Source organism: Mastigoproctus giganteus, chromosome 10 (assembly GCF_048544385.1).
Source record: "Mastigoproctus giganteus isolate SK-2022 chromosome 10, ASM4854438v1, whole genome shotgun sequence".
Classification (NCBI taxonomy): Eukaryota; Metazoa; Arthropoda; class Arachnida; order Uropygi; family Thelyphonidae; genus Mastigoproctus; species Mastigoproctus giganteus.
The window spans coordinates 109943326-109959587 of NC_143584.1; the positions used below are offsets into that span (position 1 = coordinate 109943326).

At 39.8% G+C, this 16262-nt stretch overlaps 1 protein-coding gene across 1 annotated transcript in view; it reads right to left on the minus strand.

Annotated features, from left to right (window-relative positions):
• Nucleotides 1-16262, minus strand: part of LOC150079219 (neprilysin-1-like) — a 514861-nt gene that overhangs the window by 106840 nt on the left and 391759 nt on the right. Inside the window, exon 13 of the mRNA XM_090383906.1 lies at nucleotides 1638-1741. Coding sequence (XP_090240032.1) covers nucleotides 1638-1741 — 104 coding nt within the window. The remainder of the gene's footprint in view (nucleotides 1-1637; nucleotides 1742-16262) is intronic.

Here is a 16262-nt window from a genome sequence, read left to right on the forward strand (position 1 = left end):
CTTAGCACATTTATTGGAAAACCAAGGTTTAGATAAAGGACGAGATTTTAAAGTGGAGTGTGGGATAAAGGATTCCATTCCTGCAAGAATAATTTCACTGACATGATCTGAGCAAACGTTGGCATCAGAAGTTTTGAAGCAGTAATCCGACCAAGGAAAAGAAGAAAAGAAATCTCGCAGGTCATCACATTTTGCATTCTTGTAATGCCAAACAACACAAGGTTGGGAATAGCCATGAGATAAATGTTCCATTGGAGAAGAGACAATCACCAAGTTGTGAACTGAAGTGCCTAAAGAACCTCTCACTTCGACCGTGTACTTAGAAGGGTTGTTTGTGAGAAAAAGATCAAGTGTATTGGCTGTATGATTAGGATTGTCCGGTATTCTTGTAGGTAAATGAACGATCTGTGCAAGGTTATTAGTAATTGCAAAAGCCTCAGCATCTCGACCAGCTGGGTCGGTGTGACTAGAAAACGGAAGCCAGCTGGAGTTGTGAACATTAAAATCACCAAGGAAAATTACCTCACTGGTATGAAAGTTGGACTGGAGAAAGTCAAGCTGCAAAGAGAGGAAGTCAAAGAGCTCCAAGTGATTAGTGGAGTTGGGAGAACGGTAGAGACAACAGATGAATTTGACACAATGAGGTAGAGAGATTTTAAGCCAGAGAAGATCAAAGAGAGGAGATTCCAAATTGCCAAGTTTCTGACAGGGAATATCAGAACGGACATATGCACAAGTGCCACCTTTTTAGGCGAAAGTTATCATACAGCGAATAATTTGGGCATCTGAGATCAGCAGTAGTTGAATCAACCGATAACTGAGATTCTGTCAGAAAAAGTACATGGGGTTTGGCAGACTGCAAGTGGAAATGGACATCGTTGATATTCCTTTAAATTAGTATGCTATTCCTTTAAAATTAATAAAATAACGAGGCAATTCATGGTAACTCAAAGTTAATTCTGCTCTGATCATTAAAACCATTATATTTACTACACAGTTTAAACTTACCGGTCTTAAAACGCAAGAGGAAGGCTTATTTTTACTTACTTTTTTTGCATTCCTTATTCGCTACCCATTTAATCAGAGTGGTGAAATTTGCCGAGTACTCCACTAGAATTTCAAGTTTTGTCTCACTTCTCCAACGATGTAGTAAAAGAAGGCTATGCCAATTTCAGAAAGATTTTAACTATATTTTTATGCGTAGATAATGCTAAACTCAGTAAGTATCACCGTACAAACATAGTTATTAAAATAAAAGTGAAAAGAAATCAAATTAGTTTGAGTTTGTTTTTGGGTCAAACCATTCTGGATGTGTTTTATTTCCGTCATCAGGAAATGAAACTTTCAGGTCATAACAAGCTCTCTTTATTTGAATTTCAGAGGCAGCTTGGCAAGTAACATAATTTAAATCTCATTACTCTTGCCATGAAGATAAGAGGAATGTTTGACTTCACGATATGAACTGAGAGTGTCTTATGAAAGAACAAAATTTCCAAGCGAACACTGATTACCACCCCTCATTTGGCCTGAGGACCTCCACTTCTAAACTGAACTCTGAATATTCTAGTTCAAGTATCCTGAAGGAGACTATAATAATCTAAGGAATAGGTTACTGGAAGTAATTTAGAATTTCTTACCTTTCTTTGTCTACTGTTCTAGTCATCTTTGTTAGCTCTTTGATCACCTCATATCGGTTCATCCTTAGAATGTTGTTAAGGAAATGGTCATCCGATATGTCTAGCTAGATATAAAAACAAAGTGGATATGCAATATACACTGATATTATCATTCAGTATACAATTTTATCATATCTAGGTTCATCGTATTGTCTAATCTCATCCCATGGAGAGTTAGGGCTACTTAGCAAATCATTAAAGCAGGATCTCCCAAACTTTGCAGACCTGCGGACTGGTTTTTTGTTTGTAAGTTTTTGTAACCCGCCGTAGTACATATATGCATGTATATATAAGCACATAGTTAAGCATTTACTGCATTACATATGCAAATTTATAATACTATAACATATATTAAAGAAATTAAAATTCACCGTTTATTCTATCTTATAAAATGAGAAAAAAGGAAGAAAACATGCTAATGTTGAAAGATGTTTGTCATCACACAACAGCTGTATGCCAGGAGGAAAAGAAGTCAGTTTTATCCTGAAATCATTCTCAACATCCAGTCTATTCCTATACTTGTGTTTTAAGAAAACCAAAGTAGAGAAGGCACTTTTACACTTGTACGTGGTAACGAAACGCATTAAGAATCTGACTGCTTTCTTCGATAAATGCGCATATTCATTTCGGCAACTCATCCAAAAATTAAGCAAAGGGGAGGTTATCAAACCAAAGTAGAGAAGGCACTTTTACATTTGTACGTGGTAACGAAACGCATTAAGAATCTGACTGCTTTCTTCGATAAATGCGCATATTCATTTCGGCAACTCATCCAAAAATTAAGCAAAGGGGAGGTTATCAAAATTCTGTTTTAAGCCTGTATCACAATAGAGTCCAATTAATGAATCCACTTCCGGATCGTTCAGTTGTATTTCTTCGTTTGCCGTATTAATAATCAATGGGTTCCTAATTCACATTTTACTAATGTGGAATTGAGGAAAGTATTCCCTTAATTTTTTTTTTTGTAAAAGAATAGAAGTTTACCTCAATATGATAGGTAGAACACCCGTATGATACTCTCCAGAAATTAAAACGAAAACAATTAAAAAATCGAAAATCTTACATAGTAGTAAGAAATAATTAACAGTAATTAAAAATCAAATGAACACAATTAAAAATCAGTTTAACGCAATTAAAAATTAAGTAAAAAATTTATTTAACGAAAAAAAATAATTTCAAAACGATTTTCCTTCCTTGAAGCTGACAATGCTTTTCGACCGTATGTCGTGATCACAGGAATGAAAATTACCGAAAAGGGGTGAGCATGGAACTTAAATAGGGATTTTGTCTTCGCATGCGCGTCAAGGACCACGAGTCGGAGATTAGATATAGCCGGCGAACATTAACAGAATTCTCATGTAATTTAATTTCGACGGTTTCTGCAATTAATTAGTCTCGTATAATTACGTTGAACACTAAATATTTTGGCCTCGTTAAATAAAAAAGTATGTTTTTCATTTACGGCATGAAAGGCTAATTCTGATGCTGCTGAACGAGAAGCACGAACTGAGGCCGCGTGTTGATTAACACGAAAATTCAGAGGAACCCACCGCTTGGCAGATATATAGGTACAATGCATCAATGCATTTACGTAGACCAGTGCTTCTCAAAGTGGGCGATATCGCCCCCTTGGGGGCGTTAGGCATGAAAGGGGGCGACAGGGGGAAGATGGAGCACCATCAGTGATTGGCCGTTACAAGGGTTTTTGGCTTATTTAAAAAATGCTGTGCCAAATTATTACTGTTCATTGTGTCATTCACCGTCAGCATTTAGTTGCGAAAAAATTTGGTGATCAACTGCACAATTCTCTGCAAACTGTTAATTACTGCTATAAACAAAATTAAAGCACATTGTTTGAATGATCGTATATTTCGAAAGCTTTGTGATCAAAACAGTGAAGATTTTGAACGAATGCTGCTTCTCTCAGAGGTTCGGTGGCTGTCAAAGGCAACTGTCTCAACATATTTTATGAACTCTTTGATACTGTTGTCGAGTTTTTTGAAGATAGAAACAACGACCTTAGTAATGACCTCAAGAAAATGAAAACTGATATTGCTTATCTTGCAGATTTATTTACTAGATTCAACTCAATGAACTTACATTTACAAGGACAAGATGTAACTTTTATTAAGGCAAAAACTCAAATTTCAGCATTTATTTCAAAATTAAAACTTTTTATGTGCAACGTAGGACGAAGCGAATTGTATCAATTTCCAAATCTGTTGGAAATAGAGAAAGAAAAAAATAGCTGATGAAACTAACTTTTTGTAATCATCTAGAAATGTTGCGCAGAGATATGCAGGAAAGGTTCGAAGATCTCCTTAATTTGAAAATTCCAGATAAATCCTTTTTTAGATAATGACGACGGTGAACCTTTTGTAGAAGAAGAATTGATTGTGTTACAAAATGAAGTTGAACTGAAGCCAAAATTTCAAAATTCATAGGAATTTTGGTTACAGAAGAAAATCCCTGACCATTATCCTGCATTGTGTGGAATTGTAAAAAAATTACTTATTTCTTTTCCAACAACATCATATCTAGTCGAAACCGGTTTCAGTGGTGTATCTTAATTGCTGACAAAACAAATAAATTGTCTGGATGTTGTTTTAAACGTGGCGATTTACGACTTCTACTTACAGATATTAAATTATTGATAAGCTAATAAATCTCCACCAAGCTCATCCATCGCATTAAATATTAAAATATAATTAACTATTTCCATTAATATCATGACTTATTTATGTAATTAACTTTAATTTTTATGACTTAATTTAAGTGACTATAACTGACTTTATTTATGTAGTTGTAATTTTTTACAAAGAAGGAATAAAGTGCAGTAAATAGTTTTCTTTATAATTCACACACATACATGCAGGGCTGCGTTTACGTTTTTGAAGGCAAACAGACAAATATTCGTTTCAGTTATTTAGCTTCACTTTATATTGGTGGGCTAAAAAAAAAAAGCCCTGGCGAGGGCTTTTTTACGGGGGTGGTGATCCAAACAAGTTTGAGAAGCACTGACGTAGACAGTAATTCGACGTCAGTATTGATAAACGTCGTGAGTTTACCGACTTTGAAAGAGGGATGATGACAGTGGGTGCCCAAAGCATGGGTCGCTCTATGGCGGTGCTGGTATAGAAATTGCACTATCCCCGTTCGACGTTTGTCGAACGTTATTCGTTCGGGAATACGCCATTTCCAGAATAACATCTCATCATGGACAGAGAAAGGTGGTGGATGAACGTAGCCGTCTGACTCACATTGCTTCAGCCAACCAGAGAGCGACAGTGGTATAAATCACCGCCGATTTGAACGAGGGAGGTTCCAGAAACGTCCCCACCAAAACAATCAGGCGATCATTAGTTGCAATACGTTATGAGAGTCCCATTGCTAACACCACGACACAGGACTCTACGCCTCAACTGGGCAAAAGAACATCGGCACTGGACCTTGGATGATCAGAGACAGGTCTCCTGGTTCAATGAGCCCAGTTATTTCGAGCGTACGGGATCTGACAGAAACCGCACGAAGCTATGCACCCGTCATATCAACAAGGAGCTGTTCAGGCAGGCAGGTGGACGGTCGGTAATGGTCTTAGGCGTGTTCAACTGGCACACTTTGGGACTTCTGGTATGTCTATATGAACTTTGAACGGTCCAGGTTACGTGTCCATCCTTGCAGGCCATCTGCATCACTTCATGGTCATCGTACACCCACAGGATAATGGACTCTTTCAGCAGGACAGTGCCCCTCCCTACAGAGCCGCGGTGACTAGAACATGGTTCGAAGAGCATTCCGCAGATTTTACCACCATGGAATCGCCTCCCTGTTCACTGGACCCTGAATCCTATGGAGCATCTTTGGGATGCTGTGTACAGGTCCACTCGAGCTTTGGATCCTCCACCCAGGAATGCGATGGAATTATGGACAGTGGTGCAGCAAGCGTAGATGGAAATACCTATAGAACGCTTTCGTGAACTAGTGGACTCAATGCGTCACCGTGTGACTGCACTCATCAGGGCGGAAGTTGGACCTACCTGTTACTAGGCAGGTATCCCATGATTTCTATTCTCTCTGTATAGTGAACGGTATTTTGTTGTGGAGTGTCTATTGTAAAGTGATTTGGTCGTGCAGCGAACCATTCGTAAAGCAGGGGTACACTGTAGTGAGCATTGTAAGGGGTATAGGGCGCCTCCGTAGCCAGGTGGGCAGGAGCAGCAGTGCGTGCACACGCTTCTTGATTAGACCGGGGTTCGAGCCCGTAACCACCAAATACAGAGGATGCGGGAAGGTCAGGGAATGACCACCGTATATCCCTGGAGCAATATGGCCTTAGTTGCTAATACTCCTAAAAAAAAAAAAAACCAAAAAACCAAGGGGTATAGAGCCCGTATACGTGCAATGAGTCCGTGGATTGACGAAAATGCCACACGAAATGATTCATCACCACCACCACCACCATTGTACCACTCCCTACCAGGTACGAGCGACGCACGACCCAATCAGTATCCCTACTGATTGCGGCATGCTATTTCATTCGTCATTCTCCACCGTATTTAATAAAGAATTTCGACAGAAAACAATTTATAATTCAACATGGCGAAGACTGAGCATAAGCGTTGTAAGGCGTATAGAGCACCTATACATGCAGGGCGACCACCGAAACCATCTACATTGTGTACAAAGGAGAAATCTAAGCTATTTTGAGAGTGGAAGAAATTACAGCGTGCGATTGAGTTGAACAAAAAAGCCGGAGAAGGTCCATTCCACATCTACAAAGCCTTACATCTCCCCAGAAATTAATTTGAAAGAAAGAGTCATGGAAGTTGATACTGCAAATGAAAACGATGAAGAGTTCTCGAAGCCCAGTCGTAAACCAAAAGCGAATAAGCCAAAACCGACTGCCAGAGGTACTCGATCAAATCGATAAACACGTAGCGGGCGTAAGCAACAGGATTTTAAGAAACACCGAAGCATCCACACACAGTTTAAACGTACATTCCTGGATAATGGCAATAAATCACAGGTTACTCGATGCCATCACAGAGGCCTGCAGCACAGAAACACACATGCGCTGCAGGTGCTGGCGGGAACCCTTCCACTCGACCTGGAAGTGGCCAGAATCGGAATCCTATATGAAATTTCTAAGGGGAACGCCTGCACCTTCATGGGCTTCAATGCAGATCCCCCTGCTAACCGAGCGACAGAAAAGAAAAGACTCACTGCCCACCTCACGCAAATATGGCAATCTAGATGGGACAACTCTTCCAAGGGAGAGATCACTAGGAAATTTCTCCCCAACGTGGAGAAATTACATCCGAAGGCCCCGCTGTGGTTCTCACCGGGCCTCTATACAACCTTTCTACTTACCGGACACGGAGCATTCAAGGCAAAACTCACAGTCCTGGGCATCACAGAGAACCCTGCCTGTTGCTGTGGAGAGTCTGAGAGCTGGCAGCACCTCATGTACGATTGCCGGCTCTACGATGACCTTTGCTGCCAGCTCATCTCCAGGATCACCTTCTTGCCCAGAGACAGAAAAGCACCTACTCGACAGTAAAGAGCAATACATTGCATTCTCCAAATTCGCAGAAGACCTCTACAAGAGGAGACGTATCCTCATCGTACAACAACCAAACCGTGACCAACAGCAATAAAACAAATTCAAGCTGAGCACTGCTAACGACTATGTGTCATGACTGCCGCATCGTGGACCCTACAAGGAAACCGATTCTACTAAGAATAAAGGACACGGCTTACAACCATTAGAATGACCACAACCCTGGACTTGTCAAAGAAACACACCGACCTGGACCGTGCAGTTCGCTGCCACCAAGCCATATTGGTGAACAAAATCGAGCACCTGACTCGATTACTTTAAACCCAAACCCAGGCCGGAAGAGGGGAGACACCCTGTCCCCCCCCTCTCTCTGCCGACCCTCCTTTTCCTTCTGACCACCTGGGGACATCTACTCTGGGGACATTCCACTGACCACCTGGGGACATATATACATGTGTGTATGTATATATATATATATATATATATATATATATATATATATATATAGCGAGCAAATAGAATACGTGAACAGAATTTATAAATAACTAAACAATAGAATCTAGGAGCGAGAGAAATACTAAAAATACTAAAAGGAGAAGAGCTGATTAATGCCATCAAAAATAACCTGATAAAACATTACATCAGTCTTAATATGTTAAAAGCAAGTAATAGATAAGTTAGTGGCAACAGAACGCTATACTAGCCATTACTGGTCCTTAGTTCAAACCTGGAAAGGATACATATAAATAGAATAGAGTAGAGAAAATAATATAATATAATATAATAGATAAATCATAAAGGTAGAAGATAACATAAATAAGTATGGTATGTTAATTATAGGAGATAGTAACACAATGAAAGGGACTTTTTCAAGGGCTAACCCTTTCAATGTGTCCTCCTATAATTAACTGAGCTATCAGTTTCTGATATCATCTGCCTGTTAAACGTTGCCGAATGGTGATAAAAGATATCATTGGGGTGGAAGGTTTAAGTTAAAGTTAAACAAAAAGAATTTTGTGGTAGTTAACAATAGGTGGAAATTTGTGGTAGTTAACAGGCTAGATGACTTTAGCCCGACCGATAGCTAAAACACAACGAAAAGTAGAGGCAATTGAGAACCAATAGCATCATATTAATGGGTGGTACAGTAGCTAAAGCTAAAAAAGGAGAACGGAAAAAGGGTTTAAGAAAAGGGATAGTACCTCAATCCCCCTCGAATTACTCTAATAGTTCATGAGGTAAGAAGAATAGAAAAAGACAGCACATAGATAAAAGTAGAGGAGAAGCAATATTGCAATTGTACGTCGGATTATACCGGGCGCGTAACTGCCCGTCTCTTATAGTAAGAGATCCTGGTATTTCAATAGCATAACATAACATGGCAAATTTGGATAAAATATAAATTAGATAAAATAAAGGAAGCGAAGGAAGACAGGAAAGGCTAGTTCCTAATCACTTACTTACATCGTGGTACTTGGTGCATAGATAGTAGACCTATCTCGATGATGAAACAAGAAAAAACCACGTTGTAGTGCACGTGTTAATTTATATATGAAGATAATAGTGGATGTCAGCGCCCTCTTACTGACATGTAATTAGTTGTAGATTCATTATAATAGGCCCAAAATAAGCCAAAATAATAATGGCGCGCCCTCTGGTATTATTAGCGTATAGCATGAAGAGGCGAAAAATAGAATAGGATGAGCGGTTCTCATAAAAAGCCAAAGAAAAAGAAAACGAAAGAGAAAAAGAAAACGAAAAAGCTGGCTAAGGGGGGAAGCCAAGAATAAATTAATTACTACCTCAGGAACAAATATAGGTACAACTTTTTCAATGAGTGTAAGCTATATTAATTTTGTTCCTGAGGCAGTGCCTAATAATGTACATATATACAGGCTCTGTAGAAGCCGTCAACCGTAAATAATCCAGTAGGTACTTAAGCACAGATAATGTGGGTGAAACGTTAATTTCGCAAAACACGCGATATAATATAATGGTGGTCAAAACTATTATGGAAAGTATTTAAGGCTATCAATATAGCTGTATGTAAGTTTTTAATAATAAAATGATCCGGGAATCCGTTATCAGATAACTTTTGTCTGAAATCGATAAGCGTGTTGATAATGTTGTTTGCCTTATTGCATATTTTAATTAATCTAATGCTTTGTGACACGATTATATTTTATGGATATCTTTATGGATGGGGGAAACCCCTGGTGCCGTTGGACCCTAAACACACTTTCACTTTCACTTCTGTTCCGTGTGTGGTTCAAGAAACTGATAGCTCAGTTAATTATAGGAGGACACATTGAAAGGGTTAGCCCTTGAAAAAGTCCCTTTCATTGTGTTACTATCTCCTATAATTAACATACCATACTTATTTATGTTATCTTCTACCTTTATGATTTATCTATTATATTATATTATTTTCTCTACTCTATTCTATTTATATGTATCCTTTCCAGGTTTGAACTAAGGACCAGTAATGGCTAGTATAGCGTTCTGTTGCCACTAACACTTATCTATTACTTGCTTTTAAAATATATATATATATATATATATATACTATCATTGAATTATATTAAATAAAGTTAAATTATAATAAAATGAATAAATAATTAAGCATTCATTAGAGGCAGCGACATGCAATTCCTCCATATGAAGCTGAAATACTGAAATATTTCCGCCTTTGCGATGTTTTGTATGACGATTGAAATGCAGCGATTCCATGACCATTATTGGCCTCGTGGTCCTCTGTCGATATGGGGCATGATGGTCAGTCTATTTTATTTTAGTTTATTTTGATTTTGTTATCGTTTGGTAGTTCCTTTAACCCTCTTTGGGTGATATTTCACGTCTTTCGGAACTGGTACCTCTCGGGGGGGGGGGGGGTACCGCTAAATTAATAACTAATTGGCATTATCCTAAATTTGTATAGTTTTTGTTAATTGGATTTAAAGATCGAAATTATACTAGGGTTTCTGGGCTACTATTTATATCTATTCTTTCTTTTCGTTCGATTGTTTATTTGGGTTATTTTTATGTTAATTTTCGCTCTACAGTTTTTGCCATACTACTCTCTTATGTTTTATTTAATTTAAAATAATGGATATATATATATATATATATACACACACACACTTATATATCTTCAATTTTTTTTTTTTTTATTTTTTTATAGGTCCTAGCCGCCGAAATCTCAGGAAATTAAGCGGCAGGACCTGCCAGAGTAACTTAAGTCAAGTGAGTTCCTGGTCTGCCTCCACGGGGCGAAAGTGGGGCAACGTTGGGCCTCAGCTGGGGTCCAGCGGCTAAATGACCAGATGAAAAACGGTACATGACACCACACAACTACAATTCCCACACACTTTTAAATCTCTGGCTTTTCCAGTCAACTGGTTCACCCACAATGTAAACTACGCGGAGATGGGGGAAACCCCTGGTGCCGTTGGACCCTAAACACACTTTCACTTTCACTTCTGTTCCGTGTGTGGTTCAAGAACGATGTGAAGATTGTAGCAGCTCGAGATCTTCTTCAAACAGCATTTCCAAGTAAGGATGTAAGCCAAATGTCGGCCTGTAACAGCTGTCGTGGCTCTCTCAAGAACAAATTGATTCTGGCTCTATCGAAGTCCAAATGGTTTTAAATATCATCCGATGTCACAGCACTTACCGAAACTATATTTGTTACCGAAACGGAACATCTCATATCTCCAAGGTCGCATTCATACGCTCAATACGGGATCCTCTGTCAAGTGATAAATGTTCCCCTAAAGAAGTTTCACTTAACTTCCGCTATGGGTGCTGGGCGCACACAATTTTTTTTTTTTCCAGTCAGTGTTACTTTGAACAATAAAATTGTTCAAAATATTTTTTCGGCCTTCTTCAGTTGTTCTTGTTGGAAGTGGTTTGCAGAACATGACATCTTCTTTAATGGAGTCTTTAAAATCAAATCTTACAAAACACATCAAAGTGCTATGTCTGTACTTTCATCAACTTGTAATTAAAAAAAAAAAAAAACCTGATTGTACTGTATTCGATGCACAAGAGTCTCCTGAATATTTTTTGCCATATCAATTCTACGTTTCATTGTACTGTTAGTAGAGAGAGAGACAACTGAATAGATTTTCTAGCCTTTTTCCATAAACACAATGTAATAATTTTCATTGCAGGGAGTATTAACTTTCCTGCAATACTACGTGAATAACCTATTTTGGCTATTAGTTTTCAAACTTCATATGAAACCAAAATAAAGTTTTCATTACAAGAACTCATAGAGTGATTTTTTTTTCATACATTTTTGAGTAAAGTTTGTCATTCTTATTTACGAAAAAAATATTTTGGCCTACTTGCGTATTCTGGATGATGGTATTCCAAGTGTCGTTTCAGGTTTGGTGGTTTCATGCACTCACTTGATAATTTGGTATTACAGACAACGCATAATGGCAAGTGATTTTCGCTACCAGCACCAATGACACCGAAATTCAAATACTCATCAGAATACGTCTGAATCCAAGGAGATCTGACTTTCTTGTCATTGCTAAGCTGCACATCGCTTGAAGATAGTAGTATTGCAAATGATGCAAGAAAGTAAGCTTATATAACATCAGCTCCTCCTCCCCCAAATACACAGTTCACCCATCTGTACTCCAAGAATTTGTATAGTTCTTCCTTGAATCTGTTCAACTCATCCACTTCCACAACAGATGGAAGACCAACAACAACCAACCAACGAATCACCCGCTGGCTGAAGGCAAACTTCCGCACATCTATCCTGCAATCATCTTTCCTCGACTTGAATTTATTCCCCCTCATATGTGTATTCTCAGCAAGTGGAAGAATGTCATTAACGTTCAGTTTAATCCATTCAAGGCTTTAAAAACCTCAATCGGATCTCCCCGTAGGTGCTTAGTCTCAGGACGCTGCAATTTTCAGAACTGAAGTCTTTCTAGGTAAGAGCACCCTTTTGTTCCCTTCACCCAGTCTGGTTGCCCTTTTCTGCACTCGTTCCAGCAGAACTACATCCTTCTTAAAGTGATGCTTCCCCACCTGTATACAGTACTCAAGATGTGGCCTAACCATTGCCTTGTACAAAGGGATAATCACCTCCTTATCCCTGCTAGCAAAGTTTCTGTATATCATTGACAAAACCCCATGAGCTGTCCTGGCAGCATGTCTACACTGTACAATTCTCCCCCCCCCCTCCCAAGTCTTTTTCATACTCCAATACCCTGAGTGTAGTATCACACAGTTGATAAGTTACTCTGGTGGTTACTGTTACCCATATGCAGTATCTTGCATTTGTCAATGTTAAACTTCAACTGCCATTTCTCAGCCATCGACCCAATTTTCCTAGATCTTGTTACAGTAGCACTCCCTGATGACTGTTGCTTACCACCCTGCTAACCTTTATCATCTGCAAACTTAGATATTAAGCCTGATATGCCTCCATCAATATCATTGATAAATATTGAAAAAAACAATGCGCCCAGCAGTGAAACCTGGGGAACTCCACTAATAACATTAGTCCACGAAGAGCAGTGCACATTGATAACCACCGTCTTTTTTCTCTTAACCATTCCTTTATCCATAGCAGTAATTTGCACTTAATGCTACTTTGCTCCAGTTTGTGCAGCAGTATCAAAAGGCTTCCTGAAACAAGTACCTATATGATACCAAAATTATTTTTGGCATCCAGTTCCTTGGTCAGGGCATCATAGTAACCTATCAGATTGGTTATTAGACAAGACCGCCCCTTAAAAAATCCATGCTACGATTGCAGTATAATTGCATGCCTGTCCAGATAGTCCTGCATTACTTATTTTAAACAGTGATGCCATTATTTTCCCTGTAACAGATGTTAAGCTAACAGGTCTGTAATTACTCAAGTCGCCTTTTGATCCCCCTTTATGAATTGGGGATACATTCGCACATTATCCAGTTCGCGGCACTTCCCTGACTCCAAGGATGGTATCATAATTATGGCTAAGGGTTTGCTTACCTCTTTTGCTGCTTCCCTTAATATAACTGGATACATTCCATCCACCCCAGGCGCCTTTTTATGTCCATCTTCAACAGTGTCTCCTCCACTTTCCCTTCAGTTATCTGGGTCATTTAGCTCCTCGTTATAGTCTGATAACCTTCTGGCATCTTCTTCCCTAAAGAATTCCTTATGTATGAATAAAGATGCAAAATGCCTATTCAGTTTGTCCGCAATCTGAGCAGTGTCATCAACAGTTAATCCATAGACCTCAAGTGGCCCAATGTGATTCACCGGTTTCCTTCCACTGTTAACTGGAAACTCTTCATTAAAGTATTATTTGAAATAATTATTAAGAGTATGTCTCACCTCTGTACAATATCATTCCAAGTCTATGGAGGAAAATTGGACAAGTTGACGTGTCCCTGCCCCATGCCCCCTGAGAAACTCTGACAAATATGTACTGCCTCAGAAGAAACCAAAAACGATGAACACACCCATGTTTAATAAGTTAAATATCTTTCCAGTATGTGTCTTTGCTATTTTCCTTTTCATTCTTTGCCAGAGACTTCTCATAATTTGCCTTCGCTTGCTTAACCTCCTTTGTGACTTGAAATAGCTCGCTAAGAGAACGTCTGAGCCAGCTTGAAGATTATCAACGAAAGTCCTTGAGCGTACTACAAGGTCTCTTGCCCGTGAACACTAGACTCCCTTGTCCTGGCCCACTGGAACGCCCATCTCCCACAACTGAGTCATCGCTACTACCCGAAACGGATACAGTTACTTTCTAAAGACAGCGCCTATAGCGCCATGCTAATATCAACGAAACGGAACTCTGACATTGCAGGCATGAATGGAGCACAGCAAAGCCAGACGCCCGGACCTCAACCGACGCAAGCATCCCCACGCCAACGGTATTCCAGAAACAGCAAAACCACTTTGATTGGCACAAGAGTAGTTAACACTAGAATCAGAATACGAGATCGCCAAGCCACCAGCAATACTCGTGCAAATATCTTCATTAGCAGGCTGGATCCGTTGACAAAAGTTGAAGAAATTCAGGCACTATTGATGGAACTAGGCATACCCGGTAAGCCTTTCAAAATCAACACCTAGCATCCGTCTTATGGATTCAGATTGATGGACCTAATTACCAACAATACCTCAATGCAGAATACTGGCCCAGAGGTCTGTTGGTAATGCCATACTATGGGACACCAAAGAACAAGAACGTATCAAGCCCGAACCCCATTCCACAACAGTGTATAACTACACCAGCATAGCTACCTGGCCTCTCTAGCGGAGTCTCCCAAATTATATCCGAGAGCGGGTGCAACTTATGGATGTCTAACGTGGAGATGACGAGCGAACATCGGACCGATCGCATTCCAGTTAGAATATCCAGAATGAGAGCACATCGAATGCGACATCGATCCCGGGACGAGATTTCAGATCATTATGTGAAAAGCAAATACTGTTCCAAGAGTAATCTCATCATAGTACAACCTTCTGTCGAAGTAAAAATTCGGTGTTTCCTACAAAACATCAGGAGTGTCAAAAACAAGCTAGATGGTCTACTTGATTTGCTTTCCTGCTCAGAGTACGACTTCTTCATTCTGATTGAAACCTGGCTCAGAGATGAAATGGAAATTGCTGCCTTCACCTCAAATCTTGGCTATCACACGCTGGCTGCTAATAGAATTGGGAGACGAGGTGGCGGTGTAGCAATCTGTCAAAGGAGTTCACTACCGCTGATTAAGGCATCCACTTATCCAGGAGGTGACATAGAAGCTGTTCTTGGAATCTACCGAATTGCTGGTTTGTCGATCTCTGTGTGTGCCGTTTATTTACCTCCACCAGTTTCTGAGGATTCTGTCCTTAATCTGACAGCATGGCTGTCATCCACAATCAATCATCGGCAAAAGCTCATCCTCGGAGACTTGAACCTTCCACTACCAGCCACAAAGAAGCTCCTAGATACTCTGTCATTGAACATGTCGGAAATGGGCATTGGTCTTATTCATGTTCCTCCCTCACACGGCGATGCCACCCTGCAGCGCATCTTCTCAAACTGTTTAGTAGAGGAAACCCTGACCATAATTGAGAACTTCCTCCCGTCCGATCATGTTCCGATTGCTGCGATGATATCTCTGCAGGCACCTAAGGATGAACGTACACAAGTACAAACTACGAACACTGTCAGGAGAGTATACAATCCAAAATACATCAACATTGGAAAAGTTACTATCCTCTTCCAACTTTACCCATGGAACATACTGGCTGAGCTTAACATAAATGAGGCTGCCTACTGGCTTTCGAGATGGATGGAATTCATTGCAAGGTCTGCAATGTCCAAAACTTGCATTCTTAGTCCCCACTCAAAGCCATGGTGGAATGACCTCCTGATCAAGGCCTTTAGGGAAAAACAGGCAGCCCATGCCTCTTACAAGAAGTCGCCTTCACAAGAGTCATACGCCAGATTTTCCAAAGCAAGGATGGATTTTCAGAAGAGGAAACAATTTTCTATTGACAATTTCATGAACCGCCGTCTATCCAGGGGAAAACGTGTGTGGTCCACAAGTCATACTTGCACCCCTCTGTCTTTATATGTCCAGGAATGGTGTGAGCATGTGCTGCGTTTTAAGCGAGATCACCGTGTGTCCGAAGCATATCCTTGGAACGAAGCGTTTAACATGTCTTCACCTACTAGTAATACAGAAATTTCCGAAGAACAACTAATAAAAATAATAAATTCACTACCTGACAAGTCCACCATAGGAATTGACGCAATACCTCTGTTTAGTCTAAAAATTGCTTCTCATTTCATCAGCAAAGAGCTCACTCAACTCTACAACAAAGTACTCAAATTTGCACAGGTGCCTTCAAGCTGGTTATCATACAGAGTCGTGGCAGTTCCGAAAAAGCCTCATGCGAAAAGACCGGCTGACTTCAGACCAATATCAATTGCCTCTCCCTTCCTGAAATGCCTCGAGAAGTGCATCTATAATGATGTAGCACTCGCAACCTTTGCGCATAGGCCAGAACA